Below are 26,815 nucleotides of genomic sequence, written 5' to 3' on the forward strand. Positions count from 1 at the left end.
GCCACCCCCTGCATCAGTGAGGTAGCACCAGAAAAACAGATGAAAAAAGGCTACATTAATTCACACTCAGTCTCTACCTGCCATGTCTAATGTACCAAAACCACAGCTCCCTATCCACATCCAGGCCCCACAGACCTTTCCATGGTTTACCCCAGACATTTCACATCCCCTGGTTCAGTCCATTGATAGCATGTTGACTCTGGTATACCACATCATTCCAGTTCACTGTATTCAATGCACGCGTCTTTCTCCTGCACGTTCAGGCCCCAATTGCTCAAAATCTTTTTCACTCCATCCTTCCACCTTCACTTTGGTGGTCTCCCACTTAAATTATACTATAGAATTACATCTTTACAGCTTTTGTAACAAGTTCCTTGCTTAATTTCATGTTGTGTTCTCTGTTTGCTCTGTCCCTACATCTTTCGAAGAACTCTTCACTGTCTTTGTCATCAATCTGTTTGAAAAATGTAAATGTTGTGATTGTCACCCATCCATCCTCTCTCTTACTAGGGAGGCAAATTTAAAGTCTCGAGCCTTTTCCTGTTACTTGGTTGTGTTAATACAGGTGCTGTCTTTTTTGCCAACCTCTAGGCCCCTTTGTTAGCTTTTCTGTATTTCTTTGAGTGCAGTGACCAAACTTGAGAAGCATATTCTAATTTTGGCTTCGTGTAGATTATTAGCAGCCATATGTGTATTTTTTGTAAATATGATATATGCAGCTAGACCATGGGCAGAAGGGAAAAATGATCTTGATTCAGTCACACACCTGGTTTTTTCACTACTTTCAAACAGTATCAGTATTTATTAAAAATAGTGAACACTGATTGATAATATTTTTTATCAACATTTCTTAGACACTTGAAAGCATTGTGCTTCTTGTTTGTATCATGTAATTTCTCTTTTGGAAGCCTTGTGCTTCTTGCTTGTATCATGTAATTTCTCTTTATAATTTTCCTCATTTTTCTGATCTTTAACTTTTGTGGACTCGGATTTTGATTTTGATTTTTTTTCGATGGGTGAAGATTATAGCATGCCATGATACTAATATATATGAATATGTTTCATGTGGATTAATGTTTGGTGTTGGTTTTTAATTTTGTTATATTTTGATTCCCACAGGTCCTGATATTAGTAAGATCAAGTTAAGTTACGATGATGAAACCATAACCATTGCAGGTGAAAGTTCTCAAGACATCACTGCAGCAGATGTTGTAGTTTCATGGGGAGATGTTTGTCATGTTTGTGATCCTTTTAAGTCAATAGAAGGGAATTGTAACATACCTTCATACACCTCTGCTGACAGAGAGATAAATATCCTTGTTGTTGGAAAAACTGATGTAGCGATAGAGTCAACCTTTGAAAAGATACGAGGTAAGTTTACTACTCTCAGTTTATTTATGAGCTCAAGATTAATGGATCTTTATGTACAGCCAATCACTCTCCTCTCTTTCTACTTGTACACATACTTTACACCCTTGATAAAAACTTCTCACCACTTCTAGCAGCTTATCTCCCACACCATACACTCTTAAGACCTTCCACAAAGCATCTCTGTTTACCCTAACACGTCATGTGTAATGCACCAAAGCTACAACTCCTTATCCACATCCAGGCCCCACAGACCTTTCCATGGTTTGATCCAGACGTTTCACTTGCCTTGGTTCAGTCCATTGACGGCACGTCAACACCTGTATACCACATCATTCCAATTCGCTCTATTCTTTGCATGCCTCTCATCCTCCTGTATGTTCAGGCCCTGATTGCTCAAAATCTATTCACTCCATCCTTCCATCTCCAATTTGGTCTCCTGCTTCTGCGTGTTCCCTCCACCCCTGACACATATACCCTCTTCGTCAATCTTTCCTCGCTCATTCTCTCCATATGTCCAAACCATTTCAACATGGCCTCTTCTGCTCTCTCAACAACACTCTTTTTTGCTTCCACACATCTCTTATTTCTTTTCTTACTCGATCAAACCAGCGCACACCACATATTGTCCTCAGACATTTAATTTCCAGCACATTTAAACTCCTCTGTACAACCTTCTCTGTAGCCCAAGCCTCACAACCATATGATATTGCTGGAACTAGTATTCCTTCAAATATACCCATCTTTTCTCTCTGAAATAACGTTCTCTCTTTCTGCACAGTCTTCATCACTCCCAGAATCTTTGCCCTCTCCCCCACCCTATGACTCACTTCCACTTCCATGGTTCAATTCACAGCTAAGTCCACTCCTAGATATCTAAAATACTTCACTTCTTAGAATTTTTCTCCATTTAAACTTGCATCCCAACTAACTTGTTCGTCAACACTACTGAACCTAATAACCTTGTTCTTGTTCACATTTACTCTTAACCTTCTCCTTTCACACACTTTCCCAAACTCAATCACCAACTTCGGCAGTTTCTCATTTGAATCGGCCACCAGTGCTGTATCATCAGGGAACAACAACTGACTCGCTTCCCAAGCCCTCTCATCTCCAACAGACTGCATACTTGCCCCTCTCTCCAAAACTCTTGCATTTATCACCCTAACTATCCCATCCTTAATCAAACTAAACAACCATGGGGACATCACACACCCCTGCTGTAGACTGACCTTCACTGGAAACCAATTACTCTCCTCTCTTTGTACATGTACTTTACACCCTTGATAAAAACTTCTCACCGCTTCTAGCAGCTTATCTCCCATACCATACACTCTGAAGACCTTCCACAAAGCATCTCTGTCTGCCCTACCATGTCATGTGTAATGCATCAAAACCACAACTCCCTATCCACATCCAGGCCTCACAAACCTTTCCATGGTTTACCTCGGATGTTTCACATGCCCTGGTTCAGTCCATTGACAGCACATCAACGCCAGTATACCACATTGTTCCAGTTCACTCTATTCCATGCACACCTATTACCCTCAGGCCTCGATCACTCAAAATCTTTGTCAGTCCATCTTTACACCTCCGATTTGATCTCAGGCTTCTTGTTCCCTCCACCTCTAACACATATAGCCTCTTTGTCAACCTTTTCTCATTCATTCTTTCTATATGTCCAAACAATTTCAACACACCCTCTTCTGCTCTCTCAGCCACATTTTTTTTTTTATTACCACACATCTCTCTTAACCTTTCATTATTTGATCACCATTTCCCTTGTTTGTAAGATGGTGCCAGGAAACAGATTAAGGACACATCCACTTACATGCACATATCTAGACTTATATGTACACATGTGCATATACATATATAAACATACATATTTATTCGTGTATAAACACACACATGTACATATTTTTACTTTTACGCTATCATCCATTACCGACACCACTCTACCCCACAGGAAACAGCATAATATGCATGAAAGAAAGAGAAAAATGATGATGTATACATCCTTTTCTTCTCCCCCACACATGATTGCCACCCCCTGCATTAGGGAGGTAGTGCCAGGAAATGGACAAAGAAAGACCACATCCCTTCACATCCATACACAAACTGTCATATGTAATACCACAAAACTACTGCTCCTTATCAACATCCAGGCCCCACAGATCTTTCCATGCCTTACCTTGGGTGCTCTTGTTCACTTTAGTGACAACATGTTAACCCCAGTATACCACATTATTACATTTCGCTTGATTCCTATACACTCCTTTCACCCTCTTGTGTGTTTAGGCCCCAATCACTCAAAATCTTTTTCACTCCATCCCTCCATCTCCAGTTTGGTCTCTCCATTCTCCTTGTTTCCTCCACTTCTGACGCATTTATCTTCCTTGTAACCTTTTGTCGCTCTCTCCATATGTCCAAACCATTTCAGCACACCCTCTTTGTTCTCTCAACCACACTTTTTATTACCACACATCTCTTACCTTTTCCACATATAATCAATCAACTCGCCTCACATCTCATATTGGTCTCACACATTTCATTTCTAACACATCCATCTTCCTCCAAACAACCCTGTCTGTAGCCCATACCTTGCAACCATATGATATTATTGGGACTTCTATTCCTTCAAACATATCCATTTTTGCCTTCCCAGCACTCTCTCTTTCCACACATTCTTCACTGCTTCCAGAATCTTTTCCCCCTTCCACACCCTATGACTCATTTCCACTTTCATGGTTGCTTATGCAGCTATATCCAATCCCAGATACCAAAAACACTTAACTACTTCTAATTTTTATCCATTCAAACTCACACCCCAACTAACTTGACCCTCAACCTTGTTGAGCCCAATAACCTTGCTTTTATTCACACTTGCATTCATCTTTCTCCTTTCACACAGAAAGCATACTCGCCCCTTTCTCCAAGACCCTCGCATTTACTCCCTCCCCAATCCACCCATAATTAAACAACCATGGTGATGATATAAGCCTATGCCACAGACCAGTCTTCACTTGGAACAATTCACTCCCCTCTTTTCCTTCTTACATACCCTCCCTCTCTCTCTCTCTCTCTCTCTCTCTCTATATATATATATATATTTTTTTTTTTTTATACTTTGTCGCTGTCTCCCGCGTTTGCGAGGTAGCGCAAGGAAACAGACGAAAGAAATGGCCCAACCCCCCCCATACACATGTATATACATACGTCCACACACGCAAATATACATACCTACACAGCTTTCCATGGTTTACCCCAGACACTAATATATATATAATATATATATATTATTATTCACCTCCCTAACAACCCCATCCATAAAGAAATTAAACAACCATGGAGACATCACACACCCCTGCCGCAAACCTACATTCACCGAGAACCAATCACTTTCCTCTCTTCCTACACGTACACATGCCTTACATCCTCGATAAAAACTTTTCACTGCTTCTAACAACTTGCCTCCCACACCATATATTCTTAATATATATATCCCTGGGGATGTCTATCCCTGGGGATAGGGGAAAAAAGAATACTTCCCACGTATTCCCTGCATGTCGTAGAAGGCGACTAAAAGGGGAGGGAGCGGGGGGCTGGAAATCCTCCCCTCTTGTTTTTTTTTTTTTTTTTGATTTTCCAAAAGAAGGAACAGAGAAGGGGGCCAGGTGAGGATATTCCCTCAGAGGCCCAGTCCTCTGTTCTTAACGCTACCTTGCTAACGCGGGAAATGGCGAATAGTTTGAAAGAAAAGAAAAAAAAATATATATATGTCTTTTCTTTCATACTATTTGCCATTTCCTGCATTAGCGAGGTAGCCTTAATAACAGAGGACTGGGCCTTTGAGGGAATATCCTCACCTTGCCCCCCTTCTCTGTTCCTTCTTTTGGAAAATTGAAAAAAAACGAGAGGGGAGGATTTCCAGCCACCCGCTCCCTCCCCTTTTAGTCGCCTTCTACGACACGCAGGGAATACGAGGGAGAGAGAGAGAGAGAGAGAGGATTGTTGATAAGATGGCCTTGATTAGGGCTTTGGTTGTCCATGTTGTCTCAACTAACAAAGAAAGAATAATCTTAATTTTTTCCCACACACTCTCTCAAACTCAGATACCAGCTTCTGCAGTCTGTTACTCAAATCTGCCACCAACACCATGTCTTCATCAAATGATAACTAACTCGACTCCTCCCCTGCTCCCCACACCATCTAACAAATTGCATGTTTGTTCTCTCTAAGACCCTTGCATTCACCTCCCTCACCACCCCATCCATAAACAAACATCATACACCCCTGACACAGACAAGTTGTCAACCTGGAACCATTCATCCTCTTTTCTTACACATATGCCTTACTCTTTTGATTAAAGCTATTCGCTGCTTCTAGTAATTTTCCTTTCCACACAGTATATTTGCCATATTTTATGAAGCTCGTCTCAGTCAACCCTGTCATTTGCTTCCTCCAGGTCCATAAACACATTCTGGTCCCTCAGTTTTTCAGAATACTTATCACACATTTTCTTCAAAGCAAACACCTTATCTACACATCCTTTACCATTCCTGAAACCTGATCCTTCCAGATCTCAGTCTCTGCATGCACCTTCTCGATCACCACTCTCCCATGGAATGTACTAGACCTACTCGACAGACTTATACCTCTGTAATTTGAACATTCACTTATGCCTATATGCAGTGGACCTATGCAGGCATTCTTCCTTTCCTTAGGTGGAGAAAGAGAGAGATAGTGTTTTCAGGCTCTGCTTACAAATTATTCCTCCTCTTGCATGCCATTGTATTTTCTCATATCTTCACATGCCATCTATTCTTTTCCTGTTCTCCAGTGTCATATCTTTTTGAGCCTTGTGATACACCTCTACTTTATGGTTCATTTTGGTCATCTTATAACTGGTCGCAATGATTTGTAATATTTGTATCCTAAAACATTTTCAGAATAAGGTTTACCACTAAAGTTGTCTCCTCTTATTCTCATCCCTCAGACTATAACTTGGTTGGCACTGCTGTGAGTGAAAGCACCCTGGAAATGCGGTGGACTAGAGATGAAGAATACAAATATTATTGGGCTACTCTGTCTGATGAAAGCCACACATTTACAAACACAGAGGTCACGTGTGATGAAACTCTGGTTCACTGTTATGCATACTTCACTGGTGTATCTGGAGACACACACACCGTCTCAATTCAACCAATTGATGAATCAGATGGCCACAACATCCCTACAAATGAGGTTGTATCCAAAACAGTGAGCATGATCCAGGAGCCCAGCATTAAAGGTATTACATAATGTTTTACTTTTTAATTGATTTCACTGTTTATATTATGTATGTTATTGAATTGATAACAGAGACAGATGTTACTGTTATCATGACAGAATGATGGCTTAATGATATATTGAGGACAGAATGATAGATGGGTATGTTATTTTAAAGACAGAACTACAAAAGATGCTTGCCAACCACTGGAGTTATATTCTTTGAAGACCATGAGTTTGGGAAGGTACAGGACCTATGGGAAATTGGAGGTTAGAGCGAAGTTCCTCCTGACAAGGAATACCTTAAATCTAATGAACACCTCAGGCTTAAGAATATGTGGTTATACTTCAGGAGAAACCTGCTTGTTTTATAAATGTACAAAGAAATGCACAAAACTTTAAAGATATAATTTGATGGCCATATGTCCCCCTTGATGCCATGCCTCCATAATCCTACAAAGCAGCTAGCCAGCTACATCACAGTTAAGACCATCTTTATGCTTGCCCTGGCAACATTGCCTAGTTATGACACCCCTCCAGCCTTTCCTTAGCATAGGTGATCTTTTTGGCTGGGCCACAAACAGCACAATGCTGGGGAACACATTTTGGTGGTGCCATGGGAAATCGAGGGTACCCAAAACTTGATACTGAGGTTGGTAAAATGGTGTAATTGATAAGAACATTAGGTAGGATCCCCTGGAAACGCTGTTATAGGGTTGCCCACTGCCAGTGGCTTGTTAAGATTGAGGCACTAAAGTCTGAGAAGTGGCACTGGAGTTCACCAGTTATGAAGAGGCGTTTGCCATGGCTGCCCCCTTGAGGGAGTTCCAGGAGGGAATGGACATTAGACATATAGATAGATAGATAGATATTCTACTATACATACCTGTTACTAGCTGTCAAATTTTTGAGACATACTCTTTAGGCTAACATTGGGGAATTGCCTCTTTCATGAATAACATTTCCAAAGGTAAAATGTATGACCAGAAAGAGTCAATAAAAAGACTGAATGGATGTATAGTTGATATAAATCAATAAAGAACAGGAGACCAAAAAACTGTAATCATTATCAAAGTTAATTCACAGAACACCCATTCCTATTCATAGTCCTTTCATTACAATAGCCAAAGTCTATGCTGGCCAACCATAAACTTCACTTCTAGTCTCTGTGAAATGAAACGAATCCTCGGTTATTCACTTTGAAAATGCTACAGTTTTATCTTGTGTTTTGTTGCGGACTGGTATTGAGGTTTTCTGCTGATAGGTGGCATTGGTGCCTATCTGGAGGTTTATGATACAAGGCCACTGCAACCGTTCTCACATATTGAGATAGATGAGTAATGTGGTTATGGTAGTGTTAACAAAACATAGCCTGTAGTTATCTTTGAAAGCTTAATGATCATTTTCTTAGTATTGTTATTGGTACATAGCTTATTTGAGTTATTAACTGTGCCTCAGGAAGATAATAGGCCAATAACTTGGGAAGAAGCAGTGTTTGTATGGGTAAGCTATATTTTCTGAGAGAAGCTGTGTTTCCTGGGGAAAGCAGTGTTCCTTGACAGGTAGCAAAAGTGGCATGCACTGCTATGCAATTGAGTCTGTGTGTGGTGACCAACATGAAATAACATGTGGTGAGTGAAATTATTGTGATTAGTGTTAACAAAACATAACTCATATTAATCTTTGAAAGCCTCCTATTGATTTTTCAGTAATATTACTGAAATACTACTGATTTGAGTTATTAACGGAAAACTGCACTTTAGGGAAACGGGGCCCATAAATAGGGAGGAAGTAGCATTCCTTTGGGGAAAGTAGTGTTCCTTGACAAATAGCAAAGATGGCATGCACTACTCCACACACATTGAGTGTGTATGATGGTGGATACATGAATTAGCATGAAATGTAATGTATGAATAATGTGATTGAAGTGGCTGCAGTAGTATTGACAGAAGATACCCTACATATATCTATGAAAGCTTACCAATAGATTAACCATAATGTTATTGAAACATTGCTGATGTTCTAACATTCTTGAGTATTGAAAAAATGAGATCATCTCTTATGCAAGATGTGCAGTAAAATGAAGGTTATTTTGCCCAAAAATCTTGGTTCGATGGTTACTTGAGATCACTGTTTACTCAAGTATATACAGAAAGGTGTGAACAAAGGAGGTAAGGGGAGTGGGGGAGGAATGGGATGTATTTAGGGAATCAGTGCGCAAAAGATGCTTGTGGCATGAGAAGCGTGGGAGGTGGGTTGATTAGAAAGGGTAGTGAGTGGTGGGATGAAGAAGTAAGATTATTAGTGAAAGAGAAGAGAGAGGCATTTGGACGATTTTTGCAGGAAAAAAATGCAAATGAGTGGGAGATGTATAAAAGAAAGAGGCAGGAGGTCAAGAGAAAGGTGCAAGAGGTGAAAAAAAGGGCAAATGAGAGTTGGGGTGAGAGAGTATCATTAAATTTTAGGGAGAATAAAAAGATGTTCTGGAAGGAGGTAAATAAAGTGCGTAAGACAAGGGAGCAAATGGGAACTTCAGTGAAGGGGGCTAATGGGGAGGTGATAACAAGTAGTGGTGATGTGAGAAGGAGATGGAGTGAGTATTTTGAAGGTTTGTTGAATGTGTTTGATGATAAAGTGACAGATATAGGGTGTCTTGGTCGAGGTGGTGTGCAAAGTGAGAGGGTTAGGGAAAATGATTTGGTAAACAGAGAAGAGGTAGTAAAAGCTTTGCGGAAGATGAAAGCCAGCAAGGCAGCAGGTTTGGATGGTATTGCAGTGGAATTTATTAAAAAAGGGGGTGACTGTATTGTTGACTGGTTGGTAAGGTTACTTAATGTATGTATGATTCATGGTGAGGTGCCTGAGGATTGGTGGAATGCTTGCATAGTGCCATTGTACAAAGGCAAAGGGGATAAAAGTGAGTGCTTAAATTACAGAGGTATAAGTTTGTTGAGTATTCCTGGTAAATTATATGGGAGGGTATTGATTGAGAGGGTGAAGGCATGTACAGAGCATCAGATTGGGGAAGAGCAGTGTGGTTTCAGAAGTGGTAGAGGATGTGTGGATCAGGTGTTTGCTTTGAAGAATGTATGTGAGAAATACTTAGAAAAGCAAATGGATTTGTATGTAGCATTTATGGATCTGGAGAAGGCATATGATAGAGTTGATAGAGATGCTCTGTGGAAGGTACTATGAATATATGGTGTGGGAGGCAAGTTGTTAGAAGCAGTGAAAAGTTTTATCGAGGATGTAAGGCATGTGTACTTGTAGGAAGATAGGAAAGTGATTGGTTCTCAGTGAATGTAGGTTTGCGGCAGGGGTGTGTGATGTCTCCATGGTTGTTTAATTTGTTTATGGATGGGGTTGTTAGGGAGGTGAATGCAAGAGTTTTGGAAAGAGGGGCAAGTATGAGGTCTGTTGTGGATGAGAGAGCTTGGGAAGTGAGTCAGTTGTTGTTCGCTGATGATACAGCGCTGGTGGCTGATATATGTGAGAAACTGCAGAAGCTGGTGACTGAGTTTGGTAAAGTGTGTGAAAGAAGAAAGTTAAGAGTAAATGTGAATAAGAGCAAGGTTATTAGGTACAGTAGGGTTGAGGGTCAAGTCAACTGGGAGGTAAGTTTGAATGGAGAAAAACTGGAGGAAGTAAAGTGTTTTAGATATCTGGGAGTGGATCTGGCAGCGGATGGAACCATGGAAGCGGAAGTGAATCATAGGGTGGGGAGGGGGCGAAAATTCTGGGAGCCTTGAAGAATGTTTGGAAGTCGAGAACATTATCTCGGAAAGCAAAAATGGGTATATTTGAAGGAATAGTGGCTCCAACAATGTTGTATGGTTGCGAGGCGTGGGCTATGGATAGAGTTGTGCGCAGGAGGGTGGATGTGCTGGAAATGAGATGTTTGAGGACAATATGTGGTGTGAGGTGGTTTGATTGAGATGTGTGGAAATGAAAAGAGCGTGGTTGAGAGAGCAGAAGAGGGTGTTTTGAAATGGTTTGGGCACATGGAGAGAATGAGTGAGGAAAGATTGACCAAGAGGATATATGTGTCGGAGGTGGAGGGAACGAGAAGTGGGAGACCAAATTGGAGGTGGAAAGATGGAGTGAAAAAGATTTTGAGTGATCGGGGCCTGAACATGCAGGAGGGTGAAAGGTGGGCAAGGAATAGAGTGAATTGGATCGATGTGGTATACCGGGGTCGACGTGCTGTCAGTGGATTGAATCAGGGCATGTAAAGCGTCTGGGGTAAACCATGGAAAGTTGTGTGGGGCCTGGATGTGGAAAGGGAGCTGTGGTTTCGGGCATTATTACATGACAGCTAGAGACTGAGTGTGAACGAATGGGGCCTTTGTTGTCTTTTCCTAGTGCTACCTCGCACACATGAGGGGGGAGGGGGATGTTATTCCATGTGTGGCGAGGTGGCGATGGGAATAAATAAAGGCAGACAGTATGAATTATGTACATGTGTATATATGTATATGTCTGTGTGTGTATATATATGTGTACATTGAGATGTATAGGTATGTATATTTGAGTGTGTGGACGTGTATGTATATACATGTGTATGGGGGTGGGTTGGGCCATTTCTTTCATCTGTTTCCTTGCGCTACCTCACAAACACGGGAGACAGCGACAAAAAAAAAAAAAGTGTATACTCAAAACCATGTTGGCAAGATATGCGATAAAATGAAGGTTATTTTGGCCAAAAATCTTGTTTTGATGGTTACTTGAGATCACTGTTTACTCAAGTATACACAGAAAGTGTGTATACTCAAAATCATGGTGGCAATTCAATGGTTGGCAAGGGACCTCTGTATAGCTCAGAGATATCATGACTATAAGGAGTAAATGATAGCATGGAGATGTTATCATTATAGGGACAGAATGGTAACTTATGATAGATAATAAGAATTATTACATGTTTCTCTTTTTCTTTTAAGTTTGCACTGAAATAATATTATGATACACATTTCCCCACTGGAACATCAGGAAATATAACAAATGAAAAAAAAATTATTTCATTCCATTCTAATGGGAAATAGTGTTTTTAGATTGATTATCCCAGGACTTGGGTGGGGGGGAGAATACTTCCTCCTGCTTCCTGTGGGAGCAGGGGACTAGTTAGTTATGGAGACTTGCCATGGCCACCTCCTTAGGGGAGCTCCCGAAGGAAGCAGGTGTCGGAGATATAGATAGATAGTATGAAGGTAAAAGCTAAGGAAACTGTAGCACAGCTGCCAAAGGATAAGTAGTGAGAATGTGTGAAAAAGTGTCAGGAAGTACACCCCAGTAAGCTCCTTTCACACACTTTTCCAGAGTCAGTCACCAACCTCTGCAGTTTCTCACACAAATCAGCCACCAGAAGTGTATCATCAGCAAACAACAACTGACTCCCTTACAGGCCCTCTCATCCCCAACAGACTGCATACTCGCCCCTCTCTCCAAAACTCTTGCATTTACCTCACTAACCACCCCATCCATAAACAGTTAGGCAACCATGGCGGACACCACACACCCCTGCCGCAGACTGACATTCACTGAGAACCAATCGCTCTCCTCTCTTCCTACTCGTACACATGCCTTACATCCCTGATAAAAACATTTCACTGCTTCAGGTAACTTATGTCCCACACCATATACTCTTAAAACCTACCACAAAGCATCTCTATCAACCCTTTCATATGCCTTATCCAGATTCATAAATGCTACATACAAATCCACGTATATATATCCCTGGGGACAGCGGAGAAAGAATGCTTCCCACGCATTCCTCATGTGTCGTAGAAAGCGACTAAAGGGGATGGGAGCGGGGGGCTAGAAACCCTCCCCTCCTTGTATTTTCACTTTCTAAAAGGGGAAACAGAAGGAGTCATGCGGGGAGTGCTCATCCTCCTTGAAGGCTCAGATTGGGGTGTCTAAATGTGTGTGGATGTAACCAAGATCAGAAAAAAGGAGAGATAGGTAGTATGTTTGAGGAAAGGAACCAGGATGTTTTGGCTCTGAGTGAAATGAAGCTCAAGGGTAAAGGGGAAGAGTGGTTTGGGAATATCTTGGGAGTAAAGTCAGGGGTTAGAGAGAGGACAAGAGCAAGGGAAGGAGTAGCACTACTCCTGAAACAGGAGTGGTGGGAGTATGTGACAGAGTGTAAGACAGTACACTCTAGATTGATATGGGTAAAACTGAAAGTGGATGGAGATAGAGAGGTGATTATTGGTGCATATGCACCTGGGCATGAGATGAAAGATCATGAGAGGCAAGTGTTTTGTGAGCAGCTGAGTGAGTGTGTTAGTAGCTTTGATGCACGAGACCGGGTTATAGTGATGGGTGATTTGAATGCAAAGGTGAGTAATGTGGCAGTTGAGGGAATAATTGGTGTACATGGGGTGTTCAGTGTTGTAAATGGAAATGGTGAAGAACTTGTAAATTTATGTGCTGAAAAAGGACTGGTGATTGGGAATACCTGGTTTAAAAGAGAGATATACATAAGTATACATATGTAAGTAAGAGAGATGGCCACAGAGCATTATTGCATTAATTGTTAATTAATAGGTGCATGAAAGAGAGACTTTTGGATGTTAATGTGCTGAGTGCAACTGGAGGGATGTCTGATCATTAGCTTGTGGAGGCAAAGGTGAAGATTTGTAGAGGTTTTCAGGAAAGAAGAGAGAATGTTGGGGTGAAGAGAGTGGTGAGAGTAAGTGAGCTTGGGAAGGAGACTTGTGTGAGGAAGTACCAGGAGAGACTGAGTACAGAATGGAAAAAGGTGAGAACAAAGGACGTAAGGGAAATGGGGGAGGAATGGGATGTATTTAGGGAAGCAGTGATGGCTTGCACAAAAGATGCTTGTGGCATGAGAAACATGGGAGGTGGGCAGATTAGAAAGGGTAGTGAGTGGTGGGATGAAGAAGTAAGATTATTAGTGAAAGAGAAGAGAGAGGCATTTGGACAATTTTTGCAGGGAAATAATGCAAATGAGTGGGAGATGTATAAAAGAAAGAGGCAGGAGGTCAAGAGAAAGGTGCAAAAGGAGAAAAAGAGGGCAAATGAGAGTTGGAGTGAGAGAGTATCATTAAATTTTAGGGAGAATAAAAAGGTGTTTTGGAAGGAAGTAAATAAAGTGTGTAAGACAAGGGAACAAATGGGAACTTCAGTGAAGGGGGCTAATGGGGAGGTGGTAACAAGTAGTGGTGATGTGAGAAGGAGATGGAGTGAGTATTTTGAAGGTTGTTGAATGTTTTTGATGATAGAGTGGCAGATATAGGGTGTTTTGGTCGAGGTGGTGTGCAAAGTGAGAGGGTTAGGGAGGATGATTTGGTAAACAGAAAAGAGATAATAAAAGGTTATAAAAGGTAATTAGATAAAGAGGTAATAAAAGATGAAAGCCAGCAAGGCAGGGGGTTTGGATGGTATTGCAGTGGAATTTATTAAAAAAGGGTGTGACTGTATAGTTGACTAGTTGGTAAGGTTATTTAATGTATGTATGACTCATGGTGAGGTGCCTGAGGATTAGCGGAATGCTTGCATAGTGCCATTGTGCAAAGGCAAAGAGGATAAAAGTGAGTGCTCAAATTACAGAGGTATAAGTTTGTTGAGTATTCTTGGTAAATTATATGGGAGGGTATTGAATGAGAGGGTGAAGGCATGTACAGAGCATCAGATTGGGGAAGAGCAGTGTGGTTTCAGAAGTGGTAGAGGATGTGTGGATCAGGTGTTTGCATTGAGGAATGTATGTGAGAAATACTTAGAAAAGCAAATGGATTTGTATGTAGCATTTATGGATCTGGAGAAGGCATATTATAGAGTTGATAGAGATGCTGTGTGAAAGGTATTAAGAATATATGGTGTGGGAAGCAAGTTGTTAGAAACAGTGAAAAGTTTTTATCGAGGATGTAAGGCATGTGTATACGTATGTCTGTGTATGTATATGTATGTATACATTGAAATGTATAGGTATGTATTTGTGCACATGTGGGCGTTTATGTATATACATGTGTATGTGGGTGGATTGGCCTGTTCTTTCATCTGTATCCTTGCACTACCTCACAAACACGGGAGACAGCGACAAAAAAAAAAAAAGTGTATACTCAAAACCATGTTGGCAAGATATGCGATAAAATGAAGGTTATTTTGGCCAAAAATCTTGTTTTGATGGTTACTTGAGATCACTGTTTACTCAAAGTATACACAGAAAGTGTGTATACTCAAAATCATGGTGGCAATTCAATGGTTGGCAAGGGACCTCTGTATAGCTCAGAGATATCATGACTATAAGGAGTAAATGATAGCATGGAGATGTTATCATTATAGGGACAGAATGGTAACTTATGATAGATAATAAGAATTATTACATGTTTCTCTTTTTCTTTTAAGTTTGCACTGAAATAATATTATGATACACATTTCCCCACTGGAACATCAGGAAATATAACAAATGAAAAAAAAATTATTTCATTCCATTCTAATGGGAAATAGTGTTTTTAGATTGATTATCCCAGGACTTGGGTGGGGGGGAGAATACTTCCTCCTGCTTCCTGTGGGAGCAGGGGACTAGTTAGTATGGAGACTTTTGCCATGGCCACCTCCTTAGGGGAGCTCCCGAAGGAAGCAGGTGTCGGAGATATAGATAGATAGTATGAAGGTAAAAGCTAAGGAAACTGTAGCACAGCTGCCAAAGGATAAGTAGTGAGAATGTGTGAAAAAGTGTCAGGAAGTACACCCCAGTAAGCTCCTTTCACACACTTTTCCAGAGTCAGTCACCAACCTCTGCAGTTTCTCACACAAATCAGCCACCAGAAGTGTATCATCAGCAAACAACAACTGACTCCCTTACAGGCCCTCTCATCCCCAACAGACTGCATACTCGCCCCTCTCTCAAAACTCTTGCATTTACCTCACTAACCACCCCATCCATAAACAGTTAGGCAACCATGGCGGACACCACACACCCCTGCCGCAGACTGACATTCACTGAGAACCAATCGCTCTCCTCTCTTTCCTAATCGTACACTATGCCTTACATCCCTGATAAAAACATTTCACTGCTTCAGGTAACTTATGTCCCACCATATACTCTTAAAACCTACCACAAAGCATCTCTATCAACCCTTTCATATGCCTTATCCAGATTCATAAATGCTACATACAAATCCACGTATATATATCCCTGGGGACAGCGGAGAAAGAATGCTTCCCACGCATTCCTCATGTGTCGTAGAAAGCGACTAAAGGGTATGGGAGCGGGGGCTAGAAACCCTCCCCTCCTTGTATTTTCACTTTCTAAAAGGGGAAACAGAAGGAGTCATGCGGGGAGTGCTCATCCTCCTTGAAGGCTCAGATTGGGGTGTCTAAATGTGTGTGGATGTAACCAAGATCAGAAAAAAGGAGAGATAGGTAGTATGTTTGAGGAAAGGAACCAGATGTTTTGGCTCTGAGTGAAATGAAGCTCAAGGTAAAGGGGAAGAGTGGTTTGGGAATATCTTGGGAGTAAAGTCAGGGGTTAGAGAGAGGACAAGAGCAAGGGAAGGAGTAGCACTACTCCTGAAACAGGAGTGGTGGGAGTATGTGACAGAGTGTAAGACAGTACACTCTAGATTGATATGGGTAAAACTGAAAGTGGATGGAGATAGAGAGGTGATTATTGGTGCATATGCACCTGGGCATGAGATGAAAGATCATGAGAGGCAAGTGTTTTGTGACAGCTGAGTGAGTGTGTTAGTAGCTTTGATGCACGAGACCGGGTTATAGTGATGGGTGATTTGAATGCAAAGGTGAGTAGGTGGCAGTTGAGGGAATAATTGGTGTACATGGGGTGTTCAGTGTTGTAAATGGAAATGGTGAAGAACTTGTAAATTTATGTGCTGAAAAAGGACTGGTGATTGGGAATACCTGGTTTAAAAGAGAGATATACATAAGTATACATATGTAAGTAAGAGAGATGGCCACAGAGCATTATTGCATTAATTGTTAATTAATAGGTGCATGAAAGAGAGACTTTTGGATGTTAATGTGCTGAGTGCAACTGGAGGGATGTCTGATCATTAGCTTGTGGAGGCAAAGGTGAAGATTTGTAGAGGTTTTCAGGAAAGAAGATATGAGAGAACAAAAGAGGATGCAATGAAATGGTCTGGACATCTGGAGAGCATGAAAGAGGAGAGGATGACTGAGATGGTATATGTGTCAGAAGTAGATGAAATGAGGAAAAGGGGGAAACTAAGGAGGAGTTAGAAGTATTGTGTAAAAGATTATTTGAAGGTTCAGAACTTGAACATGCAGAAAGGCGTGAGGCATGCAAGAGGATAAAGCACACTGAAACAATGTATACAGGGGCCAACTTGTCAGTGGGCTGAACCAAAGCGTATGAAATATTTAGAGGAAACTGCAGAAAGGTTTGTGGGGCTTGTTTGTGGATAGGGGTTCTTGTTCCAGTGCATGATATGTGACAGCGAGAGGGTGGACATCAGTGAAAGAGACCATTTCTTTGTCTCCTGGTTCCACTTGCTAACACGGGAAGTGGTAAGTGTGTATGAAACAAATCCACAGAAATAAGTTTAGAATTGTATACTTGCATGAATATTTGTGTGACAGGACTGAGAAATCTCATGTTTCTCAGTTTTGTGAGTTTCAGTTATCTGGTTTTCAATGTTAAGACTGGATTAGAAGCCAGAGGCCCAAATAACATGCCAAATATTACTCTTAAAGTTTACTTGCCTACAAAGAGTTGTATATGTCTTAAGCATGTATATACATGTACACACAGTCAGACAAGACTCATCCCTGAGCCCCCTAGACTCCTGAGACATCATGCCCAACCATAGAAACTTTACATGGGTGAAAAGAGAGTAATTCAGCAGAGCATACATGCCTTTGTGGTTGCTGGATTGAGACTGATGCATGCTGTGGCAGGGTTTGGTTGCTGAGGAGATGCCTTCAGATCACTATGGTGGCAAGAGAGAGACAAGTGTCCTAGCTAACAGATTTCAATGTGCCCACATAGATGGCCTTGTGAATAGGAGTTTAATTCTTGAAATAATGGGGATGGTTGAGGCAGTGATTTATTAGAATCTAATCATAAGTTAGTGAATTATCACAACACTGATGTACATAGTAGAACGTCATGTATTTTCAGCTCTTCATATCAGCCAAGTTAAGCTGTCCTGGGACTCTGAAGGCTCCACGGCTGAAGCAACAGTGTGCTTGCATCACTCAAGTAATGTCATAGTAGATGCTGATGTCCAACTTCTGCTAGTGGATGCTATGGGGCACTGGTACCGTACCCATGGCTTGACACAGAAAGAGGATGGATTCCTGTGCTTTGAAGAGGTTACTCTGGACAACCACCTGTTTGACTTGACTAGGAAGGTGGCTGTAGTAGTCACTCAGAGGGATGTCAATGGACTCTTGGTGATAGCTAGTGGACAATCTGATGTATTCTTCCCATGTAAGTTGACATTATGGTCCTGATTTTTCTCTCATATAGATGTCACAAATATATGGGATAAATGAAAAGTTACTAGTGCAGGTAGGAGTTTTTGCTGTGAGATTAAGGTATGTGTGCAAGTAGGAAGGGAGGAGGGTGAATGCTTCCTTATGAGGATGAGAGTGAATGAGTCTGTGTCAAGGATACACGATGTCTTTATGGTTGCTTAGTCTGTTTATGGATAAGGTTCGGGTACATAGAATGTTAGTCGTTTACTGTTTGCACATAACACAGCTCTGGTAGTAGACACCGCTGCCAGAGACACCACCTCTGATGTAATGGTTAGCATTACAGACTGTGATACATGCATGTGTATGCTGGTGATCCCAACTTACATATGGGTTACATTCTGACCCTCTTATTTAGTATTTTGGACTAGAAACTATTTATTTTTGAGTTCATTCATATGGATGTTTGTAGTTTGGGAAAGAGTATGAAAGGAGGGAGTTGAGTGGATGTGAATAAGAGCAAGGTTATTAGGGTAGTGAGGTTGAGGGACAAGTGAATTGGGATGAAAGTCTGAATGGAGAAAAACTGGAGGAAGTGAAGTGTTTTAGATATCTGGGAGTGGACTTAGCAGCAAATGGAAACAAGGAGGTGGAAGTGAGTCACAGGGTGGGGGAGGGGGCGAAGATTCTGGGAGCAATGAAGAATGTGTGGAAAGAGAGAACGTTATCTTGGAGAGCAAAAATAGGTATGTTTGAAGGAACAGTAGTTCCAATGATATCATATGGTTGCAATGCATGGGCCATAGATAGGGTTGTATGGTGGATGTGTTGGAAATGAAATGTTTGAGGACAATATGTGATGTGAGGTAATTTGATCGAGTAAGTAATGAAAGGGTAAGAGAAATGTGTGGAAATAATAAGAGAGTGGTTGAGAGAGCAGAAGAGGGCATCTTGAAATGGTTTAGGCGTATGGAGAGAATGAGTGCGTAAAGATTGACAAAGAGGATATATGTGTCAGAGGCGGAGGGAACAAGGAGAAACGGGAGATCAAATTGGAGGTGAAAGGATGGAGTGAAAAAGATTTTGAGTGGTCGGGGCCTTAACATAAAGGAGGGTGAGAGGCAAGCAAGGAATAGAGTGAATTGGAAAGAGGTGGTATACTGGGGTCAACATGCTGTCAGTGGACTGAACCACGGCATGTGAAATGCCTTGGGTATACCATGGAAGGTTTTGTGGGGCCTGGATGTGGATTAGCTGTGATTTTGGTGCATAATACATGACAGCTAGAGACTGAGCATGGATGTGTTCGAAATGAAATAGTTAAAAACAAATGCACTTAGAGGGTAAAAGAGAGGTGTGGATTTGGCAGTGGATGGAACCAGGGAAGCAGAAGTGAACCATAGGGTGGGAGAGGGGGCGAAAATTCTGGGAGTGTTGAAGAATGTTTGGAAGTCGAAAACATTATCTCGGAAAGCAAAAATGGGTATGTTTGAACGAATAATTGTTCCAACAATGTTATATGATTCCGAGGCGTGGGCTATGGATAGAGTTATGCGGAGGAGGGTGGATGTGCTGGAAATGACATTTTTAAGGACAATATGTGGTGTGAGGTGGTTTAATCGAGTAAGTAATAATAGAGTAAGAGGGATGTGTGGTAATAAAAAGAGTGTGGTTGAGATAGCAGAAGAGGGTGTTTTGAAATGGTTTGGTCACATGGAGAGAATGAGTTAGGAAAGATTGACCAAGATTGACCTCGATTGTCAGAGGTGGAGGGAATAAGGAGAAGTGGGAGACCAAATTGGAGGTGGAAAGATGGAGTGAAAAAGATTTTGAGTGATTGGGGCCTGAACATGAAGGAGGGTGAACAGTGTGCAAGGAATAGAGTGAATTGTGGTATACCAGGGTCGACATTTTATCAATGGATTGAACCAGGGCATGTGAAGCATCTGGGGTAAACCATGGAAAGTTCCGTGGGGCCTGGATGTGGAGAGGGAGCTGTGGTTTTGGTGCATTAGTACACGACAGCTAGAGACTGAGTGTGAATGAATGTGGCCTTTGTTATCTTTTCCTAGTGCTACCTTGCACACATGAGGGGGGAGGGGGTTGTTATGTCGTGTGGTGAGGTGGCGATGGGAATGAATAAAGGCAGACAGTATGAATTATGTACATGTGTATATATGTATATGTCTGTGTGTGTATATTTATGTATACGTTGAAATGTATAGATATGTATATTTGCATGTGTGGACGTGTATGTATATACATGTGTATGTGGGTGGGTTGGGCCATTCTTTCTTCTGCTTCCTTGCGCTACCTCGCTAACGCGGGAGACAGCAACAAAGCAAAATAGAATATATATATATATATATATATATATATATATATATATATATATATATATATATATATATATATATATATATATTCTTTTTTTCTTTCGTACTATTCGCCATTTCCCGCGATAGCGAGGTAGCGTTAAGAACAGAGGACAGGGCCTTTGAGGGAATATCCTCACCTGGCCCCCTTCTCTGTTCCTTCTTTTGGAAAATTGAAAAAAACGAGAGGGGAGGATTTCCAGCCACCCGCTCCCATATATATATATATATATATATATATATATATATATATATATATATATATGTATATATATATATATTATCCCTGGGGATAGGGGATTAAGAATACTTCCCACGTATTCCCTGCGTGTCGTAGAAGGCGACTAAAAGGGTATGTTTGAAGGAATAGTGGTTCCAACAATGTTGTATGGTTGCGAGGCGTGGGCTATGGATAGAGATGTGCGCAGGAGGATGGATGTGCTGGAAATGAGATGTTTGAGGAAAATGTGTGGTGTGAGGTGGTTTGATCGAGTAAGTAACGTAAGGGTAAGAGAGATGTGTGGAAATAAAAAGAGCGTGGTCGAGAGAGCAGAAGAGGGTGTTTTGAAATGGTTTGGGCACATGGAGAGAATGAGTGAGGAGAGATTGACCAAGAGGATATATGTGTCGGAGGTGGAGGGAACGAGGAGAAGAGGGAGACCAAATTGGAGGTGGAAAGATGGAGTGAAAAAGATTTTGTGTGATCGGGGCCTGAACATGCAGGAGGGTGAAAGGAGGGCAAGAAATAGAGTGAATTGGAGTCATGTGGTATACAGGGGTTGACGTGCTGTCAGTGGATTGAAGCAAGGCATGTGAAGCGTCTGGGGTAAACCATGGAAAGCTGTGTAGGTATGTATATTTGCGTGTCTGGACGTGTGTATGTACATGTGTATGGGGGGGGGGGTTGGGCCATTTCTTTCGTCTGTTTCCTTGCGCTACCTCGCAAACGCGGGAGACAGCGACAAAGTATAAAAAAAAAAAAAAAAAAAAAAAAAAAAATATATATATATATATAAAAAGGGCAAATGAGAGTTGGGGTGAGAGACTATCAGTAAATTTTAGGGAGAATAAAAAGATGTTCTGGAAGGAGGTAAATAGGGTGCGTAAGACAAGGGAGCAAATGGGAACTTCAGTGAAGGGCGTAAATGGGGAGGTGATAACAAGTAGTGGTGATGTGAGAAGGAGATGGAATGAGTATTTTGAAGGTTTGTTGAATGTGTCTGATGACAGAGTGGCAGATATAGGGTGTTTGGGTCGAGGTGGTGTGCAAAGTGAGAGGGTTAGGGAAAATGATTTGATAAACAGAGAGGAGGTAGTAAAAGCTTTGCGGAAGATGAAAGCCGGCAAGGCAGCAGGTTTGGATGGTATTGCAGTGGAATTTATTAAAAAAGGGGGTGACTGTATTGTTGAATGGTTGGTAAGGTTATTTAATGTATGTATGACTCATGGTGAGGTGCCTGAGGATTGGCGGAATGCGTGCATAGTGCCATTGTACAAAGGCAAAGGGGATAAGAGTGAGTGCTCAAATTACAGAGGTATAAGTTTGTTGAGTATTCCTGGTAAATTATATGGGAGAGTATTGATTGAGAGGGTGAAGGCATGTACAGAGCATCAGATTGGGGAAGAGCAGTGTGGTTTCAGAAGTGGTAGAGGATGTGTGGATCAGGTGTTTGCTTTGAAGAATGTATGCGAGAAATACTTAGAAAAGCAAATGGATTTGTATGTAGCATTTATGGATCTGGAGAAGGCATATGATAGAGTTGATAGAGATGCTCTGTGGAAGGTATTAAGAATATATGGTGTGGGAGGCAAGTTGTTAGAAGCAGTGAAAAGTTTTTATCGAGGATGTAAGGCATGTGTACGTGTAGGAAGAGAGGAAAGTGATTGGTTCTCAGTGAATGTAGGTTTGCGGCAGGGGTGTGTGATGTCTCCATGGTTGTTTAATTTGTTTATGGATGGGGTTGTTAGGAAGGTAAATGCAAGAGTCTTGGAAAGAGGGGCAAGTATGAAGTCTGTTGGGGATGAGAGAGCTTGGGAAGTGAGTCAGTTGTTGTTCGCTGATGATACAGCGCTGGTGGCGGATTCATGTGAGAAACTGCAGAAGCTGGTGACGGAGTTTGGTAAAGTGTGTGGAAGAAGAAAGTTAAGAGTAAATGTGAATAAGAGCAAGGTTATTAGGTACAGTAGGGTTGAGGGTCAAGTCAATTGGGAGGTGAGTTTGAATGGAGAAAAACTGGAGGAAGTGAAGTGTTTTAGATATCTGGGAGTGGATCTGTCAGCGGATGGAACCATGGAAGCGGAAGTGGATCATAGGGTGGGGGAGGGGGCGAAAATTTTGGGAGCCTTGAAAAATGTGTGGAAGTCGAGAACATTATCCCGGAAAGCAAAAATGGGTATGTTTGAAGGAATAGTAGTTCCAACAATGTTGTATGGTTGCGAGGCGTGGGCTATGGATAGAGTTGTGCGCAGGAGGATGGATGTGCTGGAAATGAGATGTTTGAGGACAATGTGTGGTGTGAGGTGGTTTGATCGAGTAAGTAACGTAAGGGTAAGAGAGATGTGTGGAAATAAAAAGAGCGTGGTTGAGAGAGCAGAAGAGGGTGTTTTGAAATGGTTTGGGCACATGGAGAGAATGAGTGAGGAAAGATTGACCAAGAGGATATATGTGTCGTAGGTGGAGGGAACGAGGAGAAGAGGGAGACCAAATTGGAGGTGGAAAGATGGAGTGAAAAGGATTTTGTGTGATCGGGGCCTGAACATGCAGGAGGGTGAAAGGAGGGCAAGGAATAGAGTGAATTGGATCGATGTGGTATAACGGGGTTGACGTGCTGTCAGTGGATTGAATCAAGGCATGTGAAGCGTCCGGGGTAAACCATGGAAAGCTGTGTAGGTATGTATATTTGCGTGTGTGGACGTGTGTATGTACATGTGTATGGGGGGGGTTGGGCCATTTCTTTCGTCTGTTTCCTTGCGCTACCTCGCAAACGCGGGAGACAGCGACAAAAAAAAAAAAAAAAAAAAAAAAATATATATATATATATATATATATATATATATATATATATATATATATATATATATATAAATATATATATATATATATATATTTTTTTTTTTCATACTATTTGCCATTTCCTGCGTTAGCGAGGTAGCGTTAAGAACAGAGAACTGGGCCTTAGAAGGAAATATCCTCACCTGACCCCTTATCTGTTCCTTCTTTTGGAAAATTAAAAAAAACAAGAGAGGGTAGGATTTCCAGCCACCCGCTCCCTCCCCTTTTAGTCGCCTTCTACGACACGCAGGGAATACATGGGAAGTATTCTTTCTCCCCTATCCCCAGGGATAATATATATATATATATATATATATATATATATATATATATATATATATATATATATATATATTTTTTTTCCTCTGTCTCCCGCGTTTGCGAGGTAGTGCAAGGAAACAGACGAAAGAAATGGCCCAACCCACCCCCATACACATGTATATACATACGTCCACACACGCAAATATACACACCTACACAGCTTTCCATGGTTCACCCCAGACGCTTCACATGCCCTGATTCAATCCACTGACAGCACGCCAACCCCGTTATACCACATCGATCCAATTCACTCTATTCCTTGCCCTCCTTTCACCCTCCTGCATGTTCAGGCCCCAATCACACAAAATCCTTTTCACTCCATCTTTCCACCTCCAATTTGGTCTCCCACTTCTCCTCGTTCCCTCCACCTCCGACACATATATCCTCTTGGTCAATCTTTCCTCACTCATTCTCTCCATGTGCCCAAACCATTTCAAAACACCCTCTTCTGCTCTCTCAACCACGCTCTTTTTATTTCCACACATCTCTCTTACCCTTACGTTACTTACTCAATCAAACCACCTCGCACTACACTTTGTCCTCAAACATCTCATTTCCAGCACATCCATCCTCCTGCGCACAACTCTATCCATAGCCCACGCCTCGCAACCATACAACATTGTTGGAACCACTATTCCTTCAAACATACCCATTTTTGCTTTCCGAGATACTGTTCTCGACTTCCACACATTCTTCAAGGCTCCCAGGATATTCGCCCCCTCCCCCACCCTATGATTCACTTCTGCTTCCATGGTTCCCTCCGCTGCCAGATCCACTCCCAGATATCTAACACTTTACTTTCTCCAGTTTTTCTCCATTCAAACTTACCTCCCAATTGACTTGACCCTCAACCCTACTGTACCTAATTACCTTGCTCTTATTCACATTTACTCTTAACTTTCTTCTTTCACACACTTTACCAAACTCAGTCACCAGCTTCTGCAGTTTCTCACATGAATCAGCCACCAGCGCTGTATCATCAGCAAACAACAACTGACTCGCTTCCCAAGCGCTCTCTCATCCCCAACAGACTTCATACTTGCCCCTCTTTCCAAAACTCTTGCATTTACCTCCCTAACAACCCCATCCATAAAGAAATTAAACAACCATGGAGACATCACACACCCCTGCCGCAAACCTACATTCACTGAGAACCAATCACTTTCCTCTCTTCCTACAGGTACACATGCCTTACATCCTCGATAAAAACTTTTCACTGCTTCTAACAACTTGCCTCCCACACCATATATTCTTAATACCTTCCACAGAGCATCTCTATCAACTCTATCATATGTCTTCTCCAGATCCATAAATGCTACATACAAATTCATTATACAGAGGTATAAGTTTGTTGAGTATTCCTGGTAAATTATATGGGAGGGCATTGATTGAGAGGGTGAAGGCATGTACAGAGCATCAGATTGGGGAAGAGCAGTGTGGTTTCAGAAGTGGTAGAGGATGTGTGGATCAGGTGTTTGCTTTGAAGAATGTATGTGAGAAATACTTAGAAAAGCAAATGGATTTGTATGTAGCATTTATGGATCTGGAGAAGGCATATGATAGAGTTGATAGAGATGCTCTGTGGAAGGTATTAAGAATATATGGTGTGGGAGGCAAGTTGTTAGAAGCAGTGAAAAGTTTTTATCGAGGATGTAAGGCATGTGTACGTGTAGGAAGAGAGGAAAGTGATTGGTTCTCAGTGAATGTAGGTTTGCGGCAGGGGTGTGTGATGTCTCCATGGTTGTTTAATTTGTTTATGGATGGGGTTGTTAGGGAGGTAAATCAAGAGTTTTGGAAAGAGGGGCAAGTATGAAGTCTGTTGGGATGAGAGAGCTTGGGAAGTGAGTCAGTTGTTGTTCGCTGATGATACAGCGCTGGTGGCTGATTCATGTGAGAAACTGCAGAAGCTGGTGACTGAGTTTGGTAAAGTGTGTGGAAGAAGAAAGTTAAGAGTAAATGTGAATAAGAGCAAGGTTATTAGGTACAGTAGGGTTGAGGGTCAAGTCAATTGGGAGGTGAGTTTGAATGGAGAAAAACTGGAGGAAGTGAAGTGTTTTAGATATCTGGGAGTGGATCTGGCAGCGGATGGAACCATGGAAGCGGAAGTGGATCATAGGGTGGGGGAGGGGGCGAAAATTTTGGGAGCCTTGAAGAATGTGTGGAAGTCGAGAACATTATCTCGAAAAGCAAAAATGGGTATGTTTGAGGGAATAGTGGTTCCAACAATGTTGTATGGTTGCGAGGCGTGGGCTATGGATAGAGTTGTGCGCAGGAGGATGGATGTGCTGGAAATGAGATGTTTGAGGACAATGTGTGGTGTGAGGTGGTTTGATCGAGTAAGTAACGTAAGGGTAAGAGAGATGTGTGGAAATAAAAAGAGAGTGGTTGAGAGAGCAGAAGAGGGTGTTTTGAAATGGTTTGGGCACCTGGAGAGAATGAGTGAGGAAAGATTGACCAAGAGGATATATGTGTCGGAGGTGGAGGGAACGAGGAGAAGAGGAAGACCAAATTGGAGGTGGAAAGATGGAGTGAAAGAGATTTTGTGTGATCGGGGCCTGAACATGCAGGAGGGTGAAAGGAGGGCAAGGAATAGAGTGAATTGGAGCGATGTGGTATACAGGGGTTGACGTGCTGTCAGTGGATTGAATCAAGGCATGTGAAGCGTCTGGGGTAGACCATGGAAAGCTGTGTAGGTATGTATATTTGCGTGTGTGGACGTGTGTATGTACATGTGTATGGGGGGGGGGCCATTTCTTTCGTCTGTTTCCTTGCGCTACCTCGCAAACGCGGGAGACAGCGACAAAGTATAAAAATATATATATATATATATATATATATATATATATATATATATATATATATATATTTATTTATTTATATATTTTGCTTTCTCGCTGTCTCCCGCGTTAGCAAGGTAGCACAAGGAAACAGACGAAAGAATGGCCCAACCCACCCACATACACGTGTATATACATACATGTCCACACACGCAAATATACATACCTAT

The 26,815-nt window shown here is 41.7% G+C and overlaps 1 protein-coding gene across 3 annotated transcripts in view; it reads left to right on the forward strand.

Moving 5' to 3' along the window:
- The window catches only part of LOC139763493 (uncharacterized), a 120,384-nt gene that overhangs the window by 21,256 nt on the left and 72,313 nt on the right, over positions 1–26,815 (forward strand). For all 3 annotated transcript variants that reach the window (XM_071689606.1, XM_071689608.1, XM_071689607.1), the window contains 3 exons: positions 1,120–1,371; positions 6,368–6,661; positions 17,762–18,073. In XM_071689606.1, the coding sequence (XP_071545707.1) occupies positions 1,120–1,371; positions 6,368–6,661; positions 17,762–18,073 (858 nt within the window). The remainder of the gene's footprint in view (positions 1–1,119; positions 1,372–6,367; positions 6,662–17,761; positions 18,074–26,815) is intronic.

Source organism: Panulirus ornatus, chromosome 47 (assembly GCF_036320965.1).
Source record: "Panulirus ornatus isolate Po-2019 chromosome 47, ASM3632096v1, whole genome shotgun sequence".
NCBI classification, from domain to species: domain Eukaryota; kingdom Metazoa; phylum Arthropoda; class Malacostraca; order Decapoda; family Palinuridae; genus Panulirus; species Panulirus ornatus.